This window comes from Neolamprologus brichardi, chromosome 1 (genome assembly GCF_056152115.1).
Source record: "Neolamprologus brichardi isolate AB-2024 chromosome 1, ASM5615211v1, whole genome shotgun sequence".
In the NCBI taxonomy this organism is placed as follows: Eukaryota; Metazoa; Chordata; class Actinopteri; order Cichliformes; family Cichlidae; genus Neolamprologus; species Neolamprologus brichardi.
Genome location: NC_142104.1, coordinates 18,558,905 through 18,581,615, shown reverse-complemented (window position 1 = coordinate 18,581,615; position 22,711 = coordinate 18,558,905). Strand labels below are relative to the sequence as shown.

Sequence of the window (22,711 nt, the reverse complement as noted above, 5' to 3'; positions counted from 1 at the left end):
GCAACTGTTTTTTTGTTAGAAATTGTGTTTGTTTTTTAAAAATGTAAAAAATAAAATGTGATCAACTTTAATCAACTCTTACTGTCAAGGTTTTTTTTGTTTTGTCGCTGCTGTCATTGTCTCTCGGTCTGCCACTTTTTGATATGCGTTAACCTGATCTGCTTCAAACTTGAATTGATCGGGACCCTGTGAGCTCCATAGTTGAATTTTAGGTGACTGGATAAGGGCTGGACTCAGTACTGCGGTTATTTGTTGTGTTCTGTGTAAATAAATAGCCAGCTCTTGTTCCCACTGATGCAAAATACGATTTCATGCAGTGAAGTCATAACAACAACCAGTTTAAACTGGTTTGTTGTCTAGATTTTGATATTTAATTCTACCTCTTTATATTTATTTAGGTTAACAGTCTAATCATATTCTGATTCTTGACAATAATCTGCTTTTCTTGTCACATATGAAGGCATGCAATTCACAAAGTTAGACAGTTCAAATATAAATGAAGGTGTAATACACTGATTACAAAGCATTTAGCTGTACCTCATTATATAATCTCTTCCTAGACAAGTGGGTATGGTATATATGTTTATATGTAGTTTATATGGTTTGGGTTTTATATATGTATTTTTAAAAACGAATCATTTCACTTACAGGCTGCCACGGCTTACGCTGCAATGTATTCTGGGTAGCTAGTTCAAATTGGCTGCACTCAGAATCCTGAATTGAAGAATTCAGAAGAAACTTCTACCATCAGTTTTGCTCAACTTCAAAGCCACAGCACTGATGACAGATCCACAATGTGTGAATTCATGTCCAGTGCTCTTACATTCAGTCAATTGGTTGCAGCTGCTGTCTACACCTATGGTTTCTACAAGTCCTGCTGAAAAACCAGTGTCCTTTTCTAGCTGCAGCTTCCAATGGTAGTGTTCATTGATTCCACACTTTCACTCTGATGGCAGTCTCTGTCAAAATGAGAAGCTTTCCAAGCAGACGCAAAAGGGGATTTGCTGACAACTGCTGACATACTGCCAGAATGACGTTCGTACAAAATGGCCTGCATCAGATGATATCTGGAATTTGGTCTTTCAGGAAATCCGTCTGTCAGACCCTACAGAGGCTGTACAGTTAGCCCAACTCCTCCAGTATTGCAGAGCAATAAGTGTTATTGTCAGAAGCTTTGCTGTGTCTCCCAGCAGAGTGTCAAGAGCATGGAGGATATTTCAGGAGACAGAATGTTACTCTAGGAGAGCTGAACAGGGCTGTAGAAGGTCCTTAACATATCAGCAGAACCGGTATCTTCTCCTTTGTGCATGTAGGAAGAGAATGAGCGCTGCCAGAGCTACAAAATCCACTTGAAGGGCCCACTGGCATGAATGTGTCTGATCAAACAAACAGAAACAGACTTCATGAGAGCTGCAGGAGTCTCTGATGACCTCTAGTGGGCCCTGTGCTCGCTGCCTGGCACTGTAGAGTCAGATTGGCATTTACCATAGAATACCAGTACTGGCAGGCGTAACCGGTGTGGTTCTGCGTTGTGTCTGACGATAAAAGGTAAAAGAAAGAAAGACCTCCAAATAAATAGCTTGCCCACTCCAGCTCCTCTCCCACAGGGGAATTGTAGAAAAGGGCTGGCATTTCTATTTTACATTAAACATAAAGTATGAATTTACATGTAACATATTTGACAGAAGATTAAAAAAACAACAACAACACAAAATCCGACATACCTGACAATAAAAGGTCAAAGAAAGAAAGACCTCCAAATAAATAGCTTGCCCACTCCAGCTCCTATGACCAAATACAAACAGTGGGGAAGACAGTTAGCTCAACCCACCACAACTTCCAAGCTAGCAAGAATTATCTATTCATGCTAGTGTTCACGTTCCCTAGAACAGCGGTCCCCAACCCCGGGCCTCGGACCGGTACCGGTCCATGAGTCGTTTGGTACCGGGCCGCGAGAGTTGAGGCTCAGGTGTGAAATGTATGGTTTTCAGGGTTTTTATCGGTTTTCAGCGTTATTTTGTTATCGCTTTTATCGTTAACTTGGTTTTCCTGGGTCTTTTCACGTGTGTTATGAATAAATCTTCTTTTTTTGGTACCAGTACTAGTTTTATTTTGTTGTATTTATCTGCGACACCTTGAAGGCCGGTCCATGAAAATATTGTCGGGCATAAACCGGTTCGTGGCGCAAAAAAGGTTGGGGACCGCTGCCCTAGAACACACATATGGCACACACACACTACACATTTATAGCATCTAACAAAAAACAGGCATAATGATGACAATAATTGAACTAACATTGCAATCAGAAACATCAGGGTGGCTAAATATGAATTATATGTGTGTTTTACAGTGTTGGAAAGAAATGACACCAACCTCTCCCACAGGGGAATTGTAGAAAAGGGGAGAGGCAAAAGGGGTACACTGTATTTATAGGGTTGAACCAAAGAAGAAGAACAATGAGGAGGGGCTCTAACTGATAATAAACATAACTACAGGCTTGGAGGTCCTAAAAGTCAGGTATAAAAGGAACAGTTTGGGGGTTTAGAACACATTTTGTGTAATTATAACAATATGTGATTTATGACCCTGTTACACAGGTCCACTTCTGATGCTCTGTTCATTTTACAGATGAAAGCAAGTTCATCCTGAGCACATGTGACCGATCTGAAAGGTACTGGAGAAGTCGTGGAGAACGCTATGTTGCCTGTAACATCATTCATCACGACTGGTTTGGTGGTTGGTCAGTGACGGTCTGAGGGAGGCATATCCGTGAAGGAACATCAACAAGCTAGGTAAGTACACCCTGACTAGGTATCAGGATGACATCACATTATCAGACACTATGATGGTGCAGTGGCTCCTGGATTCAGCCTAGTGCCCGGCCTCATGTGGTGAGAGTATGTAGAGAGTTCCTGGAGGATGAAGGAATAATAATAATAACCATCATCATCATCATATCACTGGCTGGCCCCAACACTTGCATGACCTAAATCCAGTAGAACACAACTACTGTTTTGACCGCAGAGGAGAGGAGATCCTACAGGATACTGTCCATCAGGCCATTACAAGCCCCGACATTGTCAGACCAGAAGTGACCGTATTTGGAGGGTGTAGAACTGTTTTATGCTCAGAGATGTCACATTTATTTATGGTTCTTTTCGTGCAACAACCCGCAGTCTGGTCAGTGCCGGTCTCAGCTTTTCCAAAAACCAACTTCTCTCATCACTAAAAAGGGGGAAACAGACCGTCCTCAGTCCAAACGCCACCAGCTGTGTTTTCACCTTGCCTCCCCGGCACTGTTGAGTTCACTGCACCACTCCTCCCCTGCAGCTGAGCCAGGGATCACACCTCCGCCACAGAGGGTAAGAGGGTGGTTTCAGCTAGCAAGTTTAGGAAGAAGTATTCATATTCAAATTAGTAAAATACTATAATTTTACCCTTCAAAACTGGAGCACCTCTTGCCCTGTGGTAGCTGGGACACTTAATCATGTAATTTTTTAATATTCCAAAATAAAGGTAAAAGTTTCAAAACTACACAAAAGTACACACCAATACTGCTGAGCTGTGCAGCAATCTAGATGCAGTGACCACAAGCATGTGACTGTGAAGGATTGGTGGTTTGTTTGACGCTTGAAGACGGCTCCCGTGGCTGTTTTCTGAAGAAAGACCTGAGCTGTTCAGCTTTAGCACCCAGTGGTTCCCACCAGCGTCACAGCCTGTGTGTTTCCTGTTTTACCTTGATAGTCCTGGTTCTTTGTCAGTATAGTCTGCTTTACTTCCTGCGGATCGTTATGTCAGATTTATCCCAGCTGTGTCTCCCTCCTGTTGTGCATCCCCCCTCATTACCTGGTGTGTTGTCCTTTATCTGCTTGTCATCCCTTGTGTAATCTCTGCTCTCCGTCTCCTCGCGTTTCCAGGTGGTTCTAGTTTCAGGTACATGTTTTTTGTTTTTTTTTTAGTTTTCTCAGTTTAGGTTTTGGCTTATTTTCCGTGTTCCACCTGTTGATTATTTTGTTCCGCCGTCAATAAAGGCTCACTTTCTGTTAGTCATGGCCAAATAAAGCTTTCTGAAGCATTGAAGCTTGTGTTGAAAAAATGGTTCATTACTCAAAGCTGCTGTTATTGTGTATATATATATATTTATATTTCTTCATACATTCTTATATATTTCTATACTGTGTATTGTGTATTTTGTTGTACAGTTATTTTATTTTCAACTTTAATTTATATATTTTATCTTATTCTTTCCCAGTTAAATTTACCCTTCATTCTAATTTGTGTTGTACAGTTATCTCATTTTTAACTTAATTTTTATATTTTATTTTATTCTTTCCTAGTTAAATGTACCCTTTTTAATTTTCATATTTATTTCCTATCTTATTCATAGCCTTTTCTTTTTTTCTTTAGGTCACGAGCAGTTGTCTAAGCATTTCACTGCATATCGTACTGTGTATGACTATGTATGTGACAAATAAAATTTGAATTTGAGCTTTTCAACAGTCCTCTCTGGTGACATCTGGTGGCCAAACATATAAGGAGCAATCTACAAAATAAAATCAACTGCTTCATTATTATTGCCCATTCTACAGAGTGGAGTTCACAATTCTGTCTGATATTGGGCTGCCGTTGTGTTGTTTTGAACATGTATTTTTGGGGGGCTGAAAAAATTGCCATGTCTATTTGTTTAATAAATAATTTTGATCAATTAACACTCCTTGTTTAAACATGTGCCATGGTGTGGACTTTGTTTGTGTGATGTTTGTAAATACAATAGATGAAAAATGCATATAATAATGTACAGCACATTATGGCGTATGCTTCTGCTCTGAGGTCCTGACTCCATGTACCTATGTAATTAATCATCGGACAGGTATGTTTATAAATAATATTAAATTAGGCCAATGTTCTTATACGTATTTTTGACCTGGGGGTAGAACTGATTGTGAACTGGAAAGTGTTACGGGTTCAAAGTATTGGAGATGGATACAAGAGGAAAACCACAATAACAACACTGGTCCGGCCGGGTCAAGTCAAACGATGATTTTAATGTACACACGCGTGGGAGATGGACACTGTACGCAGACAGCATCAGATCTCAAAATGGTGGAGCATTGATCAAACTCTTATAGCCTCTAGTGGCCCCCACCTAGTCATAAAAGCCTAAACATTCACATTCTTTCTCTCACACGGCGCCTAAGCTATGACCTTGGCTCCCTGTTTATCTGCTCCTGCTGAGATGGGGCAGAAAACCTCTCCGGTATGCTCTGTTCTCTTCTAATCAGACAAATAAGGCGATGATTTTCTGAGAACAGTATTTCTTATAACTCAGCAGTATAATGCATCATAAAACAATATCATTCATTCACAATAAATCAGCAGTCTAATGTAATGCAAATCCGTTTAACAAATGTAATAGTTATCACCTTCTTCTAATTCAGGAGAATAATGCAAACTAAAACTACATAATAATTCATAATCTTTAATTAGGGGTATAACATGGCATAAGGTAATATTATAATCCCACAAAAGGGAAAATGACTTCACATGTCATGAAGACGCTAGAGAGACTCATCCTGAGACACCTGCGTCTGCGTATCGGCGTGGAGGATGCCATCATCTACCTGTTAGACCAGGCTTATTCTGGGGTGGACATTTTTGGAAGCACTGTGAGGGTCATGTTCTTTGACTTCTCTAGTGATTTTAACAGGATCAGACCATCACTGCTGAGGAATAAGCTCATGGAAATGCAGGTGGACGCCCCACTGGTAGCTTGGATCACTGACTATTTAACAAGTCGACCACAGCATGTTCGGCTGAAGAGCTGCCGCTCTGATAACATCCTGAGCAGCACGGGGGCGCCGCAGGGGACTGTCTTATCACCCTTCCTCTTCACCCTCTACACATCTGACTTCAGGTACAAGTCTCAGTGATGTCATCTGCAGAAATTCTCTGATGACTCTGCCATTGTGGGTTGTATCAGGGATGGACAGGAGGAGTGCAGGAGTGTAGTGGACAGCTTTGTTGAGTTGTGTGAGTTAAACCATCTAGAGCTTAACATCACAAAGACAAAGGAACTGATTATGGACTTCAAGAAGCATGCTCCTCCTCCTACCCCTGTCACCATCAGAGGGGCTGATGTGGAGATCGTTGAAGACTACCAGTACCTGGGAGTATACATGGACTGTAAACTGGACTGGAGCAATAACACCAATGCTGTCACGGCTGGCGAGGCAGGCTGTGTGTAGATAAAGTGAGGACCCAAGTGCAGGCAGAGGTTGGTATGAGGAGTGAGTTTATTTAAGGTGGAGATGGCGAGGACAAGAACTAAGAAATAACTAAACTGGGAAAACCTAAATACATGAAATTGAAACCAAAACTCACAGAGTGACATGGAAAGGAACACAGGAAGGACCACGGCGGAGACTCAGGGAAGACATCACAGACAAATCAGCAACAGGCAGGAGAACACACAGGGCTTAAATACACAGAGGAGAAATCATGGGATGGGAGACAGGAAGGGAACACACCTGGGAGAAATCAGGTCTGACAAGACACAGACGTAAAGCTGAGAACACTCACGTGAGACGGAGACCTTCAGAATAAAACAGGAAATACAACAGGTATGCACAGACATGAGCTTAACACAAGACATGGCGACAAGGAGGGAACACAAAGATATGGGACCAGGGCAGGTATAGAGACACAACAAAAGGAGCTTGAAATACAAAATAGAAACAAAACCTGAGAACAAGAAATCCCCAACAAGAATGCACCTAAAACACAAGATAATAATCAAAACCTAAAAGTCCACCACTGGGTCCACAGACTCAGGACCACGACAACTGCTGTCTTCAAAAAAGGGCAGAGTTGGCTTTTCCTCCTGAGGTGGTTCAGGTTCTTCAATGTTGGTAGGAAAATGCTGACCATGTTCTATCACTCTGTCGTAGAAAGCACTGTGTGAGGATTAATACCAATGTTATTCTGTTCCCATTCAGACAGTGCAGTATCACCCAACAGTATTTTATTGAATGTTTGTTTCATCTCCCCATCATATGCTGCTACTCTCTTTTATTTAATTGCATAATACTATGTCACTTTTTAGAGTCACCTGCACTGATAGTTAAGTTATTTATTTTTCAGGATCTAGTTACATTGTTACTTTATTGGAGTTATTTGATATTATATTTTGCACTATCCTACCTACTACATATTACTGTATACTATTACTCTTATTGTATATATTATATATCTTATTCCTCTGTCTCTCTTGCTGCATTGAGCATGTGTATGACAAAATACTTTCCCTCGGGACAAATAAAGTTCTTCTTATCTTATGACAGAGTCAGTGACCGAGTATAGAAAGACCAGCTCATTATCCTCTCAAGGATACTTGAGGGCGCATGGGAGTTTGCCCAACCAGTCTACATGTGTTTTGTGGACTTGGAGAAGGCATTTGACCGTGTCCCTCGGGGTGTCCTGTGGGAGGTCCTGCGGGAGTATAGGGTGTCTGGCCCATTGCTACGGGCCATTCGATCCCTATACAACCGTTGCAAGAGCTTGGTTTGCATTGTCGGCAATAAGTCGGACTCGCTCCCAGTGGGTGATGGGCTCCGCCAGGGCTGCCCTTTGTCACGATTCTGTTCATAATTTTTATGGACAGGATTTCTCCGCGGTGGTTGGATGCATCAGCGGGGATGATGAGACAGAATACCGGGCTGTGGTCGACTCCTTTGTCACGTGGTGTGAGCAGAATCATCTGCAGCTCAACGTGGCAAAGACCAAGGAATTGATCGTGGACTCCAGGAAGACCAGGAAACACTTGCCCCCTGTTTCAATCCAGGGGGTCAGTGTTGACATTGTGGAGGACTATGAATACCTTGGAGTACACATTGACAATAAACTGGACTGGGCTACAAACACCACAGCACTTTACAGAAAGAGCCAGAGCCATCTCTATTTTTTGAGGCGACTGAGGTCCTTCAACATTTGCCAGAAAATGCTCACAGGATTTTCTATGAGTCTGTTGTGGCCAGTGCGATCCTCTATGCTGTTGCATGCTGGGGGAGCAGGCTGAGAGTCGCAGATGCCAACAGACTCGATAAACTGATCCGTAAGGCCAGTAATGTTGTGGGGATGGAGCTGGACTCCCTCAAGGTGGTGTCGGAGAGGCGGATGCTGTCCACGATAAAGACAATGTTGGATAACACCTCCCACCCACTCCATGACATGCTGGTCAGTCACAGGAGCACGTTCAGTGAAAGGCTGAGAGTACCGAAAAGCACCACTGAACGACACAGGAAATCATTCCTGCCTGTGGCCATCTCCCTGTACAACTCATCCCCTTAACACACTGTTTACTGCAAAAGCTATACCCTTTTTGCACATACTCTTCCTTTTTCAGCTATTTATTAATAAGTGACCTTTATGTATATATATATATATGCCTGTATACATTGTGCTATTCTTAGTTAGTGTATTGTCTGTCTTTGTTAATGTTTGTTTATAATGGAGCACTGTAACGAAAAATAATTTCCCCTAGGGATCAATAAAGTATTCTGATTCTGATTCTAGGCGCAGCCAAGTGGCAGAGGGCTTTCACTTCGGTGGCCTCAGAATCTCATCTCTGCTTTTGGCGGATGATGTGGTTCTGTTGGCTTCATCGGGTGATGGCCTCCAGCTCGCACTGGAACGGTTCGCAGCCGAGTGTGAAGCAGCGGGAATGAGGATCAACACCTATCTATCTATCTATCTATAGATATAGATATATCTATAGAGATATTATATCTATAGAGATATTATATCTATATATCTATATATATATATATATATATATATATATATATATCCATGTATGCCCTGTCTGCTAGCATCTTGCACCCTGCTGTTATGTGCTGGATTATCTCAGGGGCATCTTTACACAGCCTGCACCTGGGATCTTGCCTGGTGTGATAGACCCCAGCCTCTATGGATCTTGTACTCAGAGCTTGTTCTTGTGCTGCCATGATTAGCGCCTCTGTGCTGTCTTTCAGTCCAACTTTGTCCAGCCAATGGTAGGATTTCTGGATATCAGCTACCACCTCTATCTGCCGGTGGTACATACCGTGCAGGGGCCTGTCCTTCCATGATGGTTCCTTGCCTTCCTCCACTTTCTTGGGTTTCTGCTGCCTGAGGTATTCACTGAGCACGCTGTCAGTTGGGGCCATCTTTGTGATGTATTCGTGGATGTTCACAGTCATCCTGGACTGTGGTGCTGACACTCACCAGTCCCTGGCCCCCTTCCTTCCGCTTAGCGTACAGCCTCAGGGTGCTGGTCTTGAAAGCTGCATGGTAAGGAGCTTTCTTGTCTTGATGTTTCCAAGGCCTCAGGTATGGACAGCTTCCTGTACTTCTTAGGCACCTTCCTCATCGCGCCTTTCTGCAACTCCGATAGTTGGCTAACCTCCCTCCATTCTACCTTGATCTTAGCCTCTAGCCTCCTTCTCCATGGAGGGTACTGCCCCTTGTGGCTGTTCAACTTGTAGCCAAGCTTCTCACTGCTGCCGTATTGTAGATCAGCTTGTTAGTGTCGGTAATCGTGGCTGTAGGTATCGTCCGCAGTGCTGCATTAACATCATCTAGCAGACCTTCTGAGGGTACTTCATCCTCATCATATCTTTCAGGTCAGTTCCTCTCACACTCAACGATCCTTCTCCTATCGCACTTGGGGCTTGGTACCCAATCTCGGGTGGGGGTGATGTTACCCCCCCCCCCCTGACCTGGCGTCCTGGCTCCCCCTTGCCGTAGCATTTTTTATGTTGTACCTCGTCAATCTCTAGCTGTGAGAGCAGTCCCTTCTTTCGAATGTTGGAACACTGAGCTACTAGTTGTTTCGCCGTCATTGTGGATGTTGGGTATCGAAGAATCCATAGGTCCCTCATCCTATTCATGTAACCCCTCCCGCCAGGGTTACTTGCGTAGTAGCATTCCAACAACGCCCTGCTTTCATCTCTTGCCCACCGATGCCTTCTTGTTCCAGCCGGCATGCCTTCATATTTATCTGTCTCGCTCATGTCTGCGGTAGGCTTGCTTAGGGGTGCAACAATACACAAAATTCACGGTTCGGTTCGGTACTTTGGTGTTACGGTTTGATATTTTTTCGATACAAAAAAACATTCATGCCTTTTTAATTTGTCATTTATTAAAATTATAAATATATATTTTAACTCAAAAGTACAGTTTTTAAATTTAATGTTATTGAAACAACAAAATAATAAAAAAAAATAAATCTATCTGATCGAAAAATCACTCATCTTTGGAAAAGAGAGTTTATTACAGAGAAATGTCTCTTTCCTAAATAAAAGCTATACTATACGCTTCTTCTGGGGTATATTCTCAGCAGCATATTAAACATATCAGGTTCCCATAAGGAGAATCATGTGCTAACGGCTGTCTAAATGACTTGGGTAAAGTTTGTAAAAAGCGTGCTTGTTGTTTTTGTCTGCTTCCACTTGTCTTTGCACTAGGATGATGTCGGTGTAAATGTGCAGTCATATTTGTTGTGTTCCCACTAGTGCTGTCAGCGTTAATCTCGTTAAAATGACATTAACGCCATGATGCGGCAAATCTCCGTTAACAAGTTACCGCGGATCGCCCGTGCGTTGGGCTGGACGGCGTCAACACGTTAACAAGCTAACTGCGCTAACGCACTAGTTCCCACCAATTGAGCATTGCGTGGCACATCCGACATACTGTTTTGCTTTTGTCCATGACGTGCTTACCATCAGGGTCATACTTCACACGAAAACCAAGATAGTTCCAAACGCCAGATCTGAATGAGGGTGGGGGAGGTTCAGTTTCAGTAGCGTTGAGGCAGTTGCCATGTTGCAACGAGCTTAGCTTCTGTCTTGCTAGCTTGCGCTGTGCTCAGTGGATCTGCACTTGACAGTGCAGCCTAGGTGGAGTAGTCGAACGCAGATCCACTGAGCTCTCAACACAGACAGCATCGTCAGAAGAAAAGTTGATAAAATAAATTAAAAATTTTGTATTGTTCATACATATGCGTACTAAACCGAAAGCACTGTATCGAACGGTTCAATATCGATACGAGTATTGTTGCACCCCTAATATATACGACAAAGGATGCTGAATAAGGAGCCGGAAAGGAAAAAGACCACAGAGGGAGGTTCGTGGATGTGACAGAAGAGAATGTTAGTGATAGGGTGAGAGGGATGCAGATGATCCGCTGTGGGTATTCATAAAGGGTGCGTCCAAAATAATAAGTATTCGCCTTAACAATAGATGACGGCGAAGCATTTAATCAATAACTACTGAAAACCAACGAAGAAGACGCAGGGGGGGAAAGTGTCTGCGCGCGCAACCATTCTGTAATCTTGAGGTAAAATGGCGTCGGGTGCCATTTCAACCGAGTGCAAGAAGATATCGGAATTAAGAGTTGTTGATCTTAAATCGGAGCTCAAGCGAAGAAATTTGGACACCTTTGGTGTGAAGAGTGTTCTTGTCGCGCGACTTAGACAGGTGAGTCAGACGGAGCTGATGTGTGCAGAAACGATGACCGAGCCTGGCTGCACGGTGCACAGATGCTAACGCTAATGCTAGCCCGTGTAATCACAGATTTCCCATCGATTCTAGCGAACAACACTCGTAGTTTAATTGCTAGAGTGACCGAGTTTTTGAGGCATTAAAGCTAGATATTTGTCGGGAAATATTTCGTGTTTGTAGCTCGGACCAGGAGCCAATGGAGGTTGTGTTGAAGTATATAAAAATGTTAACGCTCCCCTTAAATTAGCGGGGGTGCCCAAACAAAAGGCCTGTTTATTCCCCCTTCGCCTCGAAACGTCAGACGGACTAGGGCTCTCTGGTTCGATGCCGCTTTTGAGGACCACGTAATCTCAGCGCAAACAGATGCAGCAGATTGCGCGTGATTGATCCCAGGTGCTGGAAATGTGGATTTTATTGTTAAAATACGCATGCGCTCATTGTAAGTCCTGATCTAAATAAGAGCTCAGTAGTTACTGTTTTTTTTGGTTTTGCTTGTTTTCGATTGAGTTTTCACGATGAGTACTGACACATCCAGGGTACGGATAAAAGTGTTTGTTTTTGTTTTGTTTTAATATAGTCGAACATGTGGTTGCTGTTTAATCGCCTGTTTAATCGATTTTTAGCTAAACGTCAATACTGTCTGATGTTCACATTTAAAAGTCGGTCTCAGTGTCCATGATGATCTATAATCCGCTTTGCTGCCTAAGAAGGAGCTGAGCTATAAATATTGTTAATATACGCCGCCGGCGTGCTTTTTTTGTGCGTGTTTCTGCAGTCTTACAGCAAAATTTGTGAGCCGTCAGTTGAATCGCAATCAGCTGTGATGATATATTTCAGCCTTGCAAGCCAGAGTGATTAATTTGTGAATAGTGGTCAGTTATTGTGTTCCAGGAAGCTCACTGTCATTGCATTTATGTATCTCTCTTATTACGTGCCAGCTGTTTAATTATTTAATTTGCATACTGATTAATTAGTGATCCTAGCTTGATTGTTCTTTAAGGCTATTGAGGATGAAGGTGGGGACCCAGAAAACATTCAGCTCCAGCTCTCAGCTGAAACACCAACTCGCAAAGGTGGAAAAGCTAAAGGTAATCTTTCTTTCTTGTAAGAGTCAGGTGTGTTCAGTGAGACCCTGGCATCCTCTGTCAGAGGAAAGTGTGTATTTGTTGAGTGGGTGCTGGCTGTTACCCAGTGGCATTCACAAAGACGGTGCTTCACCAAATACCTCCCTGCGATTGTTTTGGTCTCTAGCAGATTGACTGGCCAGCTTCTTGGCCTACGTCAGCGGGGCTTTACCAGTCAATTCACAGTGACTGCCAGTAGCCACATTCAAACAACTGGGGAGTACACATTTGTACTTATGCCTGGAGGTTGCCAGATGGTCACCGACTGGTGTGACTGGGGTCTCAACAAGTTAATGTTTTCTAAATGTTTTCATGTTGAGTTTTAATGTTTTAATTTAATCTTTTAGGAAAGAAAGTGGATTCGGATTTGGACAACACCGTGGAAGATGAGACTTTTTCCAAGGTGACTGTGATAAGCACATCTGTTGGTGTTTGAGACATTGACACAACCCCTTTTTGTTGTTGTACTTGACACTGACAGCCTTCTCAACTCACCTGAGTGTTTTTGCTTTCTAGGAGGCTGAAGAGTATGAGTCAGAAAAGGGTATGTATGATAGCACACCAATCCCAAATGCTAACATTTGGATCCCCCCCCCCCCCCCCCCCCCCTTTTTTTTCCCTTTTTTTCTTTTTTTCTTTTTTCAGCAGCTAACTCCGGGTACAATGCATATATCATGTGGTATTTCATGCTTCCGGTAGCTAATGCATCTATCTAGGTTGCAACACATAAAAGGAGGAACAAATACATGATTCATTGAGATCAAGTATTAATTAATTCTCAAGATCGAGTCAAGGTTTTTTGTTGTTTTGCATCGCATGTCAATCATTGGATACAGGATGCCTGGGTACCCGGTTTTCTTGGATTGCTCAAAATATTTAAAAGAAAACAGTTGTTTGCTTCAGTGAATTTCTGTTTTTAGTGGCATTCGTCTCCCTACATCGCCTAAGGAAATGAAGATTGAATATATTCACTGTGTTGAATGAAAATTGGAGGCAGCACTAGCTTGTAAGATTTGAGGATCACTGCACTTTCTTGTTGTCGCTGTGATTGACAGCATGATTGGACGGGACCTGTAAAATGTGTGTTGGGTAGATCTGAATGGTTCACTGCATTCGCCACAGGAAATGGGCACCTCGTGTTAGGTCTTGGCAGGTGAAACGCTCTGCGAATGAAGTCGGTACATGGGTTGACTCAAGGACTGCGACATTCATGTGAGCATGTTGTACACGTACAGAAGCCATTTGTCAAGAAACAGCAAGAAACCTCATACATTTGTACCCAGGTGGCTGCAGCCCACCCATGATGTGTGCAGTGAAGATGCCACAACATGTTCAGCAAGGATAGACTGTCGTACACAAAGGGATGGACTCGTTCTAACTGCATGGGTGTGACTGAATGGACACATTACAGCGGGTTGGATTTGATGATAACTTTTTATTTTTACATCCCCCCATATAAAACCTGCTAAGATAAGACATTTATTATACAAGAAATGCTGGATGATAAAGAAGATATCCTAAAACTCAGACGACATTTCAAGAACTGACCCACCGGGAATGTATTTTGCCTAAATGGAGAAAACCCAAAAGATGAACTGATGCCATTCCTCCACATGTGAACTTTCTGAAGAGCGACCATGACTTGTCGTAGGACGTATCGGGAATTGAATTCATACTGAAGTACTTCATGTGTCAAGAAATGAGAAGCACGGAAATATTCCCATGTCCAAGGAGATTGTGTGTTTTGTGTCTTCCTGTGGTGTCTACGCCCTCGATGACCATTAACACTAAATGTGCTTTCTATTCTACTTTATAGGTCAAGTAACATGCGACATGTCAAATGTTAAAAGTTGTGTTTTTGCCATGTTTATCCTTGTTAAATCCCTCAGATGTAACTGATACAGATGATGGTTTTCGTGAAAATTCTAAGCCTCCACCCTGTGAGGACAGCCTCGCTCACTCTGAGGCTGAACCCGAGACAGACGCTGTGGCGGCTGAGGCTGATTCAGAGCCTGAGCCAGAGGTGGACGCTGAGCCCGAGGCCGATCCCGATGCTGAACCAGACGCGGATGAGGATCCAGAGGTCGAGCCTGAAGTGGCTGAGATGGATGCTGAAGCCATGAATTCCTCTAAAGAAGCCGAGGAGGATCACCTATCCGTCTCAATCCCAAACGAAGATGCCATCACTCTGGATGTTGATGGTGACGACCTCCTGGAAACAGGTAAACATGTGAAACTTCCAGATCCAGAGGCAGAGAAGGGCAATGATGAGCCAGAGGCCTCTGCTGAGACGAGCCCAGACGATGACATGAAAGCGAAAGAGTCGGAGGGCCACAAAGATGGTAAGAAGGACGATGGATCCCGTGGCGAGCCCATGAAGAAAGACGGCCGAGACGCCACGAAGAAAGCTGAAACGGGTGATAAAGAGAAGGATTCTGGGAAGAAAGGCCCCTGCACTACTGGGGCATCAGGTCAAGCAAAGAGGTTTGTCTTTCTATGTCAGTTCTTTGATACTACTACCAAGTCCAGCTCACTAAGAACGCAACATTGTGGGTAGCCTCAAGAAATATTTTTTTATTTTTTAAATTTTTTTTTGCCATGAGGGAAATGTTCACTGATGTACCTAATCCTGCCATTTACGGCATTGATTTATTTCTCTGAAGTCGGTTAAAATGTGACGTTAACCACAAGCTGAGAGAACGACTCTTATTTTGTTACTTTGGCCTTTCCAGCAATTTTTAAGCCTTTTCCAGTTTCTACACAAGGCAGTGTAAAAGAGCATTAGTCTCTGTGATGACGTTTTTTTCCCCTTTGTGGCCAAATGATTCGCTGAAGTTGAACAAACCTCCGAAGATTTCATTTGTCCAGAGAATAAATTGGCTGACAACTTGACCCCATCTCACCACTGGAAAAATCAATGAAGCCTTTGAGACATTGGTTCAGATCCACGTCTTGCCTAAAGGATTTTTTTTCCCCCCTCAACAGAACCACGAGTTATTTTATTCCACTAGCCGTGTGCCTGTCATCTTACGTTATGGTGTTATTTACCGTCATTCATTTCCTGTTTGTTGTTTCAACCTTTTGCTTTTTAGCTCTTCAAGAGACAGAGATGGAAAAGCTGCAAAAGATGAAAAGGGTAAGGATGTTTTTAGAGAGGAAAAAAAAAATTCAGTGTGGTGTTTTGGTTTTTCTAATACTGCTGCTGTTTGGAAAACATGTTTATTAGGAGCTGTAAGCGGCAACAACACTGCCAGCTCGTCTCGTAACATTTGGGTGAGCGGCCTTTCTTCAAACACCAAAGCAGCGGATCTGAAAAACCTTTTTGGCAAATATGGCAAGGTAGATGACGTCTTTTTTGTGTATGTGGTTAATTAGTTGTCGTTACTTATTTTGAGCATAGAAAATATTTTTGGAATTTTCTGATTGACATCATAGAGAAAACAAAACTTTCCAACAGGTTTTAAGTGCCAAGGTGGTTACGAACGCTCGCAGTCCTGGTTCGAAATGTTACGGCTTGGTGACGATGTCATCCAGCACAGAGGTGGCGCGCTGCATCTCCCACCTGGACTGCACAGAGCTTCATGGACAGCAGATATATGTTGAAAGGGTTGGTTGAATGCATTATGTCTCATTTCTTCATAGAATAAAACTTTGGTCCTGTATCACTCTTTTTGTTTTTTATTAATCTTGTTTTTTGGGTTTTTGTTTTTTATTTTTTCTTTAGGCCAAAAATGATCCATTCAAAAAGGAGCCCTCAAAGAAAGAAGCAGAGGAGAAGGCAAATGAAAAGCGTAATTCCACCGGGATAAAGGCGACTAACAAGTAAGTGACAGGAGGAAGCGGAAAAAAGTGCTAATGGTAATTGTATGAAAGCCTATTTAACTTTCTGTCCTTTTCTCATTTAGGCCACAGGCGTCCTACAAAAAAGAAGACAAGAAAGTTGATAAACTCTCTGAAAAGGACAAAGACGTATCCAAGAAGCAAGATGCCAGAAGCGGAAAATCCAGCTCCGTTTCATCTGGTTCAGGACATGAAGGTGCAAAGAAGGATGACAGAAAGCATGGCCGTAGGTTTTGGCCCTCTTCTCATCTCTGATTTGGAGAGTGTAACGTAGCTGCTTTGGGGTCATAATTTGCTTTTTGTTTTTTTTAACAGGGGCAAAGAGCCCAAGCAAGATGATGGTGTTAGATCACAACAAAGAGTGTCATTTTGGCAAAATGAGACCTTTCAGAAGGGGAAAGTATTTTGACAAAGTAAGAATTATTTCTGCTTAATTGTAACCACATTTTAAATGTGTATTTGTCTTCAGATGAATAAAAATGTGCTCTGTTTGATACTTTTTCAGCCTTTTGTTAACATGAACTTTCAAAGACGGCCAAGAAGTTTGATTCCTCCCGAGGAGGTATGAAGTTCTCTCTATACTTTTTGTTTGTGATTAATGTGCTTTAGTTCTTATTCTTTTCAAGCTTAAATTTCTGTTTCCCTACTAGCTGGAGATGATGAAAGATAAAATGCGACCTTTTATGAAAAAGGGGGAGGAGCGGGACATCTTACCTTTTGAGAAAATTAAGGAGCAGAAGGAGCAGAGGATGCGTGAAAGGATGGCTCGTATGGAGCGTGTCCGCAGAGCCGTGGAGTTGCGCAAGTACGCACACAAGTTATTACATTTGGTAGATTTATAAAATGCTGAGGCTGCTGTATGTTTGAGTTTCAAGGCGAGGGATGTCTTGTTTGTCTTCAGGCGCCGTGAAATTGCAGAACATGAACGTCGGGAGCGTGAGCGTATCCGCCTGTTGCGGGAGCGTGAAGAGCGGGAGAACCTTCTCCGGGAGCGCCAGAGACTGGAGATGGAGAGGCAAAAACTGGAACGGGAGCGCTTGGAAAGGGAGAGGCTTGAGAGGGAGAGAATTCGTATAGAGCAGGTACAGCGTGAAAAATGTACCAGACTAACTTTTTACGTTATAGCTGTCATTTAGCGCGGCTAGAAATGGTGGTCACAGATGTAGCCGTCTACTAACCCTTGCATGCACTGACTGATATTAGCAGCTGGCAGTCGAAAGCTGCTGTCAACATTTTGGTAATATGAAGCTTGTAATAGATGAGATGTGGTGGCAAATGCATCGGAAACTCCAACAGCTGTGAGAAAGTTTGCTGCTGCTTCAACAAAAAACTGCCCAGCAGCAGCATGTGAGACTCCACGTTAGCTTCTTTTTCATTAGCATTTAAGGGATAAAGGGGGCTAACCTGTTGAGGCAAGAGTGAGCTGAGGAAGATGGGAGCGGCTTTATCACATCTTTAAATGTAAATCAAATTTAACGTAATGTTGTAACCGCAGCCATATTTTTAATTGTTTTTTTTTGTATTTATTTTTTTCAGGAAAGGAGGAAGGAAGCGGAGCGCATGGCTCGTGAGCGCGAGGAACTGCGGAGGCAGCAGGAGCAGCTTCGCTTTGAGCAAGAAAAGAGAAACAACCTGAAGAGAGGCCGTGAAGTGGAACACGGGTACATATAGTTTTGTCTCAGCTGTTTTAATGTGAAGATGAGTGTGGATAATCATTTTACTCGTGTCTTTACCCATGAGTTACATTTATTTTAAAATGGAAACTGAGCAGCTGAGGAAGAGCTTAACAGCTTTTTCTTCTGTTTTCTCAAAAGTAAAATTTTGTTCAGTTTGAATTTGGTACAGAAAATATCATCATTAGGTCTGTGTGTGCGCAGCACAACCATAATCTGAGAGTTTTTGGTTTTCATTATGAGAGGGAGCGCTGTTATCGAGTGTCATTTACATAATATGTAAAGTCTGTGACGTAATATTGTGTTTATAGTGTACAGAGTGACAGGTGGCGTCCCGCACTCATGACTCAGTGTCTGTATTCGATGTTTCAGTCGACGAGACGACTCCTATTGGAACGGCAACAAGAAGATACAGCCCGAGTCTGACGCCCGTTTGAATCAAGGCTCAAACTACAACAGGCAGCAGAACCGCTTTACAAACTTCACTCCCCGAGAGAGAGGCCGCTTCCCCGAGACCGCCAGTCAACCACCCAACACTTATGACAGGTACACGTTTAAACTACATTAGTTTACTAATCACGACGTTGATGCCATTCGTTGGAATCATTTATGGACTCCAAAGAAAGCTTTTATTGCACTTTCGGTGAATTACATTTTGGTCCTCTTTGTGTTCCAAGACGAAACCGGTTTGACGGCGAGCCTGAGGTGAAGAAGAGTCGGCCTGCTCCTCACAGAGAAGGCTCCGGCTTTGATCGCTACCACAAAAACTTTGAAACGGTCCGCAGAGCTGAGCCGCCACCACCTCCACGCGCTGAACTTCGGGACACCGACCGCCGGGACAGAGACGACAGACGCCCCGCTCCCATGCACGATCGCCCTATGGGAGCAAGAGGTGCAATGCCGGGCATGTCGCACAATCGCGCACCGAGGGATGGAGGGCATGGATGGAAGAATGACGGCGGGATAAACTCCAATAAGGGAGATATGCGGTAAAGGAAAACTCCTGTTTGAAGATTAAGCATTATTAGTTGCTTGATGGTTTTGGAAAGCTAATCTATCTTTGAAATCTCTTGCTGGGCTGAGCAGCGGACCTATGCGCATGCGTGCAGAGCGATCGGGCAGGGATGGGCCAGGTGTCGGTCCAGGTCCTGCTCTCAGAGGAGGCCACTCCATCAACCGTGAAAGGAGCTTTAATGATCGAGATGAAAGAAGACCCATGGTGATGAGTGATCAGGTGAGCTTACCTTCTGAAAAAGAGTGATGTCTTTCCTTGATCCTCCTGTACGATGGAAAACCTTTACATTTTGAGTTGGCTTTCGTCTGTGTGAGAGACCCAAACACATCCTGTTTTTCCTCACTTTTTGTGGAACGCAGCATTAAGGTTGTTTATTTAACTTGTTAAGTTATGAAATTTATTATGCAAAATTTAATGACATTTGCTTTAAATCTTCAGTGGCTAGAATGAAATGCGGGGATTTCATGTTGTTACTTTTTAAAATTCAGTCTCTTATTTTGTTTTCTTCTAGTTTTGGAACCTATTTAGTGTTAGGAGTAATGTTCTTACGGTTCCACTTTCATTGCTCAGATAACCATTTTTGTTTTGCCGTTAAGCATTCAGCATTTCCTTTGCCTCTGCAGCCTTTCAGCTCGGGTCGCCAGGTCGTAGTGGAACGTCACGGCAGGGAGCAGGGAATGAGGAAGGAGTGGCACGGTGGCTCAAGCTCCCAGGGTGGAGGCTTTTCCGATAATCGCAGGATGGGGGACTCTCGGAGCGCCATGATGCCACCTTCCAGGTATGCTGCATAATGGAGACGTGTTGAGAAAGCAGAGTAGCGTGCCGCCCTTCCATCCTTCTCAGACATGACCTTTTTGTCTTTCTGCAGTCACTCTTCGTCTGGAATGAGCCGAATTGTACAGATCACCAACAACTCCATTCCCAGTGGCGGCACTGTGGGCGGATTCAAAACCTTCAAAGGAACGCCGCGGCAGTTCTAACCACAGCCACAAATCTGCAACATGAAAGCTCCTGAAGATCTGAAGACTTTTCTGAACTTTATTTTTAGAATATCAACTTTTTGTTTCTTTTTTTTATTTTATTTTTTTGGCGGCACGTTTGTGCACAAAAGGTTGATGACACTATTTTATTTTGTATAGACAAGTGTACCTCCAGACAAGTGTAGGGTTTTTTCCTGACAGTTTTGCTGTTACCATTACACAACCCTGTGCACATGTTTTAATAATATTTAGAAACCTTATTGTACAGCACAGTCTTTGTAACAAGTTTTCAAGTGATGTTAAGACTTCTCTTATTGAGTGTTCTCTGTACATTTTCAGTAGCCTAGCGTCACACTCAATTTTCCTGTGTAATATGTCTTTAGCGTATTATAGAACCCGACATGAAGGGATAATTGACTCATTTGGAAGTTTCACAGATGACGAAAAGAAATATCTTTTTTGAAAAGTCATTTTTGCTGTGGATGTCCTGTTTTTGTAAAAGAAATGATTATAAAACTGTAAAAGAGCCCGCATTGTAGCTAAATACCTCTCATAGGCCACGAATTGAATCACAGACAGGTCTGTGTGTCTAAACTCAAATTTGACTTTCAGGTCAAACTGCAGGGCATTCAGTGGAGGTAAGCGAGCCTTTTAAGGGCACACATGGTTGTTGTTTGCTCATTGTCATTTCAGTGAAATTTGAACATTTGCTTTTCAGCTTGCTTGTGTGTTTTTTTTTTTTTTTTTTTTTTTTTTTTTTTTTTTTTTGTGAAACTTGTATTGTAGAGACATCTTGTGTCCATCATTGAACTCTCTCATGCTAGCAGAAAGTATCAGTGTAGAAGGTTTGAATCTGAAAAAGTGCACAAGATGGGTAAAACCTGCCCTTTGAAGGGACATCATACTGTATGTAGACTGTAAGCTTCGTGTCAACTGTGACTAAACCAACATCTTGCCTCCGTCTCGTCTTGTTCGGTCATTTCAGTACTATTTAATTTTTTTAAATTTTGTTTAAAAGCTTGTTAAGCTTCGTAATTCTTTCAGAGCTGGACCAATACTACACACCTTGGACTGCCATGCATGTAGTTGGATTTAAATCACACATCTGTAACTGGTTGAAGCTGATTCAACTACCGGGGGGTGAGAAGCCGAATGTCTTTGTGCTGAGTCTTCGGTCATGCCAGGATCAGTTTGTGGGCCTCAGCGTGAAACTGTTGATGGGGTGGGAGTGAAGATCTCTCAGCTAGTGCGTGTACGTGCTTTGCCAGTTGGAAGTTTTAAATGAAATACAAGTTTCTGTGTGTGTGTGTGTGTGTGTGTGTGTGTGTGTGTGTGTGTGTGTGTGTGTAAATGGTTTTTTTTTTCCCCCCCATACTTTTCTTAAGAACAGTGATTATGAAGTGGTAGACATCTTGAGAGTTGACTGGTTTATAAAGCAACACATAAAACACTTTACTAAAATCCAAATATTGCTTACAAAAATATGTTTTAGAGAACTTTCATAACAAGAACCTTAGACCTACTTAGTAAACTAAACTTAGTTTAGTCATTTATTCAATTTTATTTCACAACAACAGTTGCCTCAAGGTGCTTTATATTGTAAGGTAGACCCTACGATAATACATACAGAGAAGAAACCCAACAATCATATGACCCCCTATGAGCAAGCACTTTGGCAACAGTGGGAAGGAAAAACTCCCATTTAACAGGAAGAAACCTCTGTCAGAACCAGGCTCAGGGAGGGGCGGCCATCTGCTGCGACCGGCTGGGATGAGAGAAGGAAGACAGGATAGAAGGTTTGAGGGGTCATCTGTTCAGAGGTGCCCTTCTGCAACTTGGTTTTAATTAGTGGTTATTTCCTTTGCCTTCCTGTCAGCTCAGAGCAGTCTGGCCTTTTCTTGTCTTACCTCTGACACAAAAGGGCATTTTCGATGGTTTTCCAGCAGTTTCTGAAATACTTGAGAGCCGTTTAACACCAACAAGCACAACATGTTCAGCCTCATACATCCTTTTCTTCCCCATTCTGATGCTCGGTCTGAACTGCAGCAGGTCATTTTGACCATGTCTCAATGATTAATTCTAATGAGTTGCCATACCATTTGCTAATTAGGTGTTTGCAAAAAGAAAACAGTTGAACAGGTGTACCTAATGATGTGGTTGGTGAGTGTATATTCCACTGCAGTGTCTAACCAACTGGTACAGTGTCCTTGGACTTTTATGCTTCATACATCTTGTTCATATGTAAGGCAAACAGATATAACCAGTGCCTCCCACTCGGAAAAAAAAAGTAACCAAGTCAGTCTTACAAAATATTTTTTATAGTGTGAAGGTGAAGTTTTGCACGGCTTCAATACATACGATAATGAAACTGTATTAACTGATTCTCAGGTTGTCAGGTTGGAACTTTTTTCCAGAATGGATTAATTTTACGTGGAATGATCCAACTCACAGATACAGTTTTCACACATACAGGCTATGAAATGGTGCAATTTCCACTTTTCTCAAAAGACATTAAGACTTCAAAGCAATGACAACAAACCA

General features: G+C 42.7%; 1 protein-coding gene across 2 annotated transcripts; it reads left to right on the top strand.

Moving 5' to 3' along the window:
* Nucleotides 1–11,362: 11,362 nt before the first annotated feature.
* sltm (SAFB-like, transcription modulator) lies at nt 11,363–21,130 on the top strand. Of its 2 annotated transcripts, none has more exons than XM_087838734.1 (20): nt 11,363–11,514; nt 12,539–12,626; nt 13,010–13,065; nt 13,179–13,206; nt 14,552–15,146; nt 15,755–15,798; nt 15,889–16,001; nt 16,120–16,269; nt 16,387–16,484; nt 16,568–16,698; nt 16,818–16,915; nt 17,008–17,064; nt 17,153–17,307; nt 17,404–17,584; nt 18,039–18,163; nt 18,548–18,721; nt 18,853–19,164; nt 19,262–19,409; nt 19,814–19,968; nt 20,059–21,130. In XM_087838734.1, the coding sequence occupies exons 1-20, from the start codon at nt 11,380–11,382 to the stop codon at nt 20,168–20,170; spliced, it is 2,955 nt and encodes a 984-aa protein (XP_087694860.1). In that variant the 5' UTR covers nt 11,363–11,379; the 3' UTR covers nt 20,171–21,130. The 2 variants fall into 2 exon arrangements, with proteins under 2 accessions (XP_087694860.1, XP_087694853.1); XM_087838727.1 differs by having other exon boundaries at nt 16,568–16,728.
* Nucleotides 21,131–22,711: the final 1,581 nt, after the last annotated feature.

What these genes read in the sequence shown, in the direction of transcription:
- sltm (XM_087838727.1), top strand. Translation starts at nt 11,380, where the DNA reads ATGGCGTCGGGTGCCATTTCAACCGAGTGCAAGAAGATATCGGAATTA. An exon ending in GTTTGATTCCTCCCGAGGAG is followed by an intron (nt 17,065 to 17,152) that starts GTATGAAGTTCT and finishes TTTCCCTACTAG; the next exon opens with CTGGAGATGATGAAAGATAA. An exon ending in CCATGGTGATGAGTGATCAG is followed by an intron (nt 19,410 to 19,813) that starts GTGAGCTTACCT and finishes TTGCCTCTGCAG; the next exon opens with CCTTTCAGCTCGGGTCGCCA.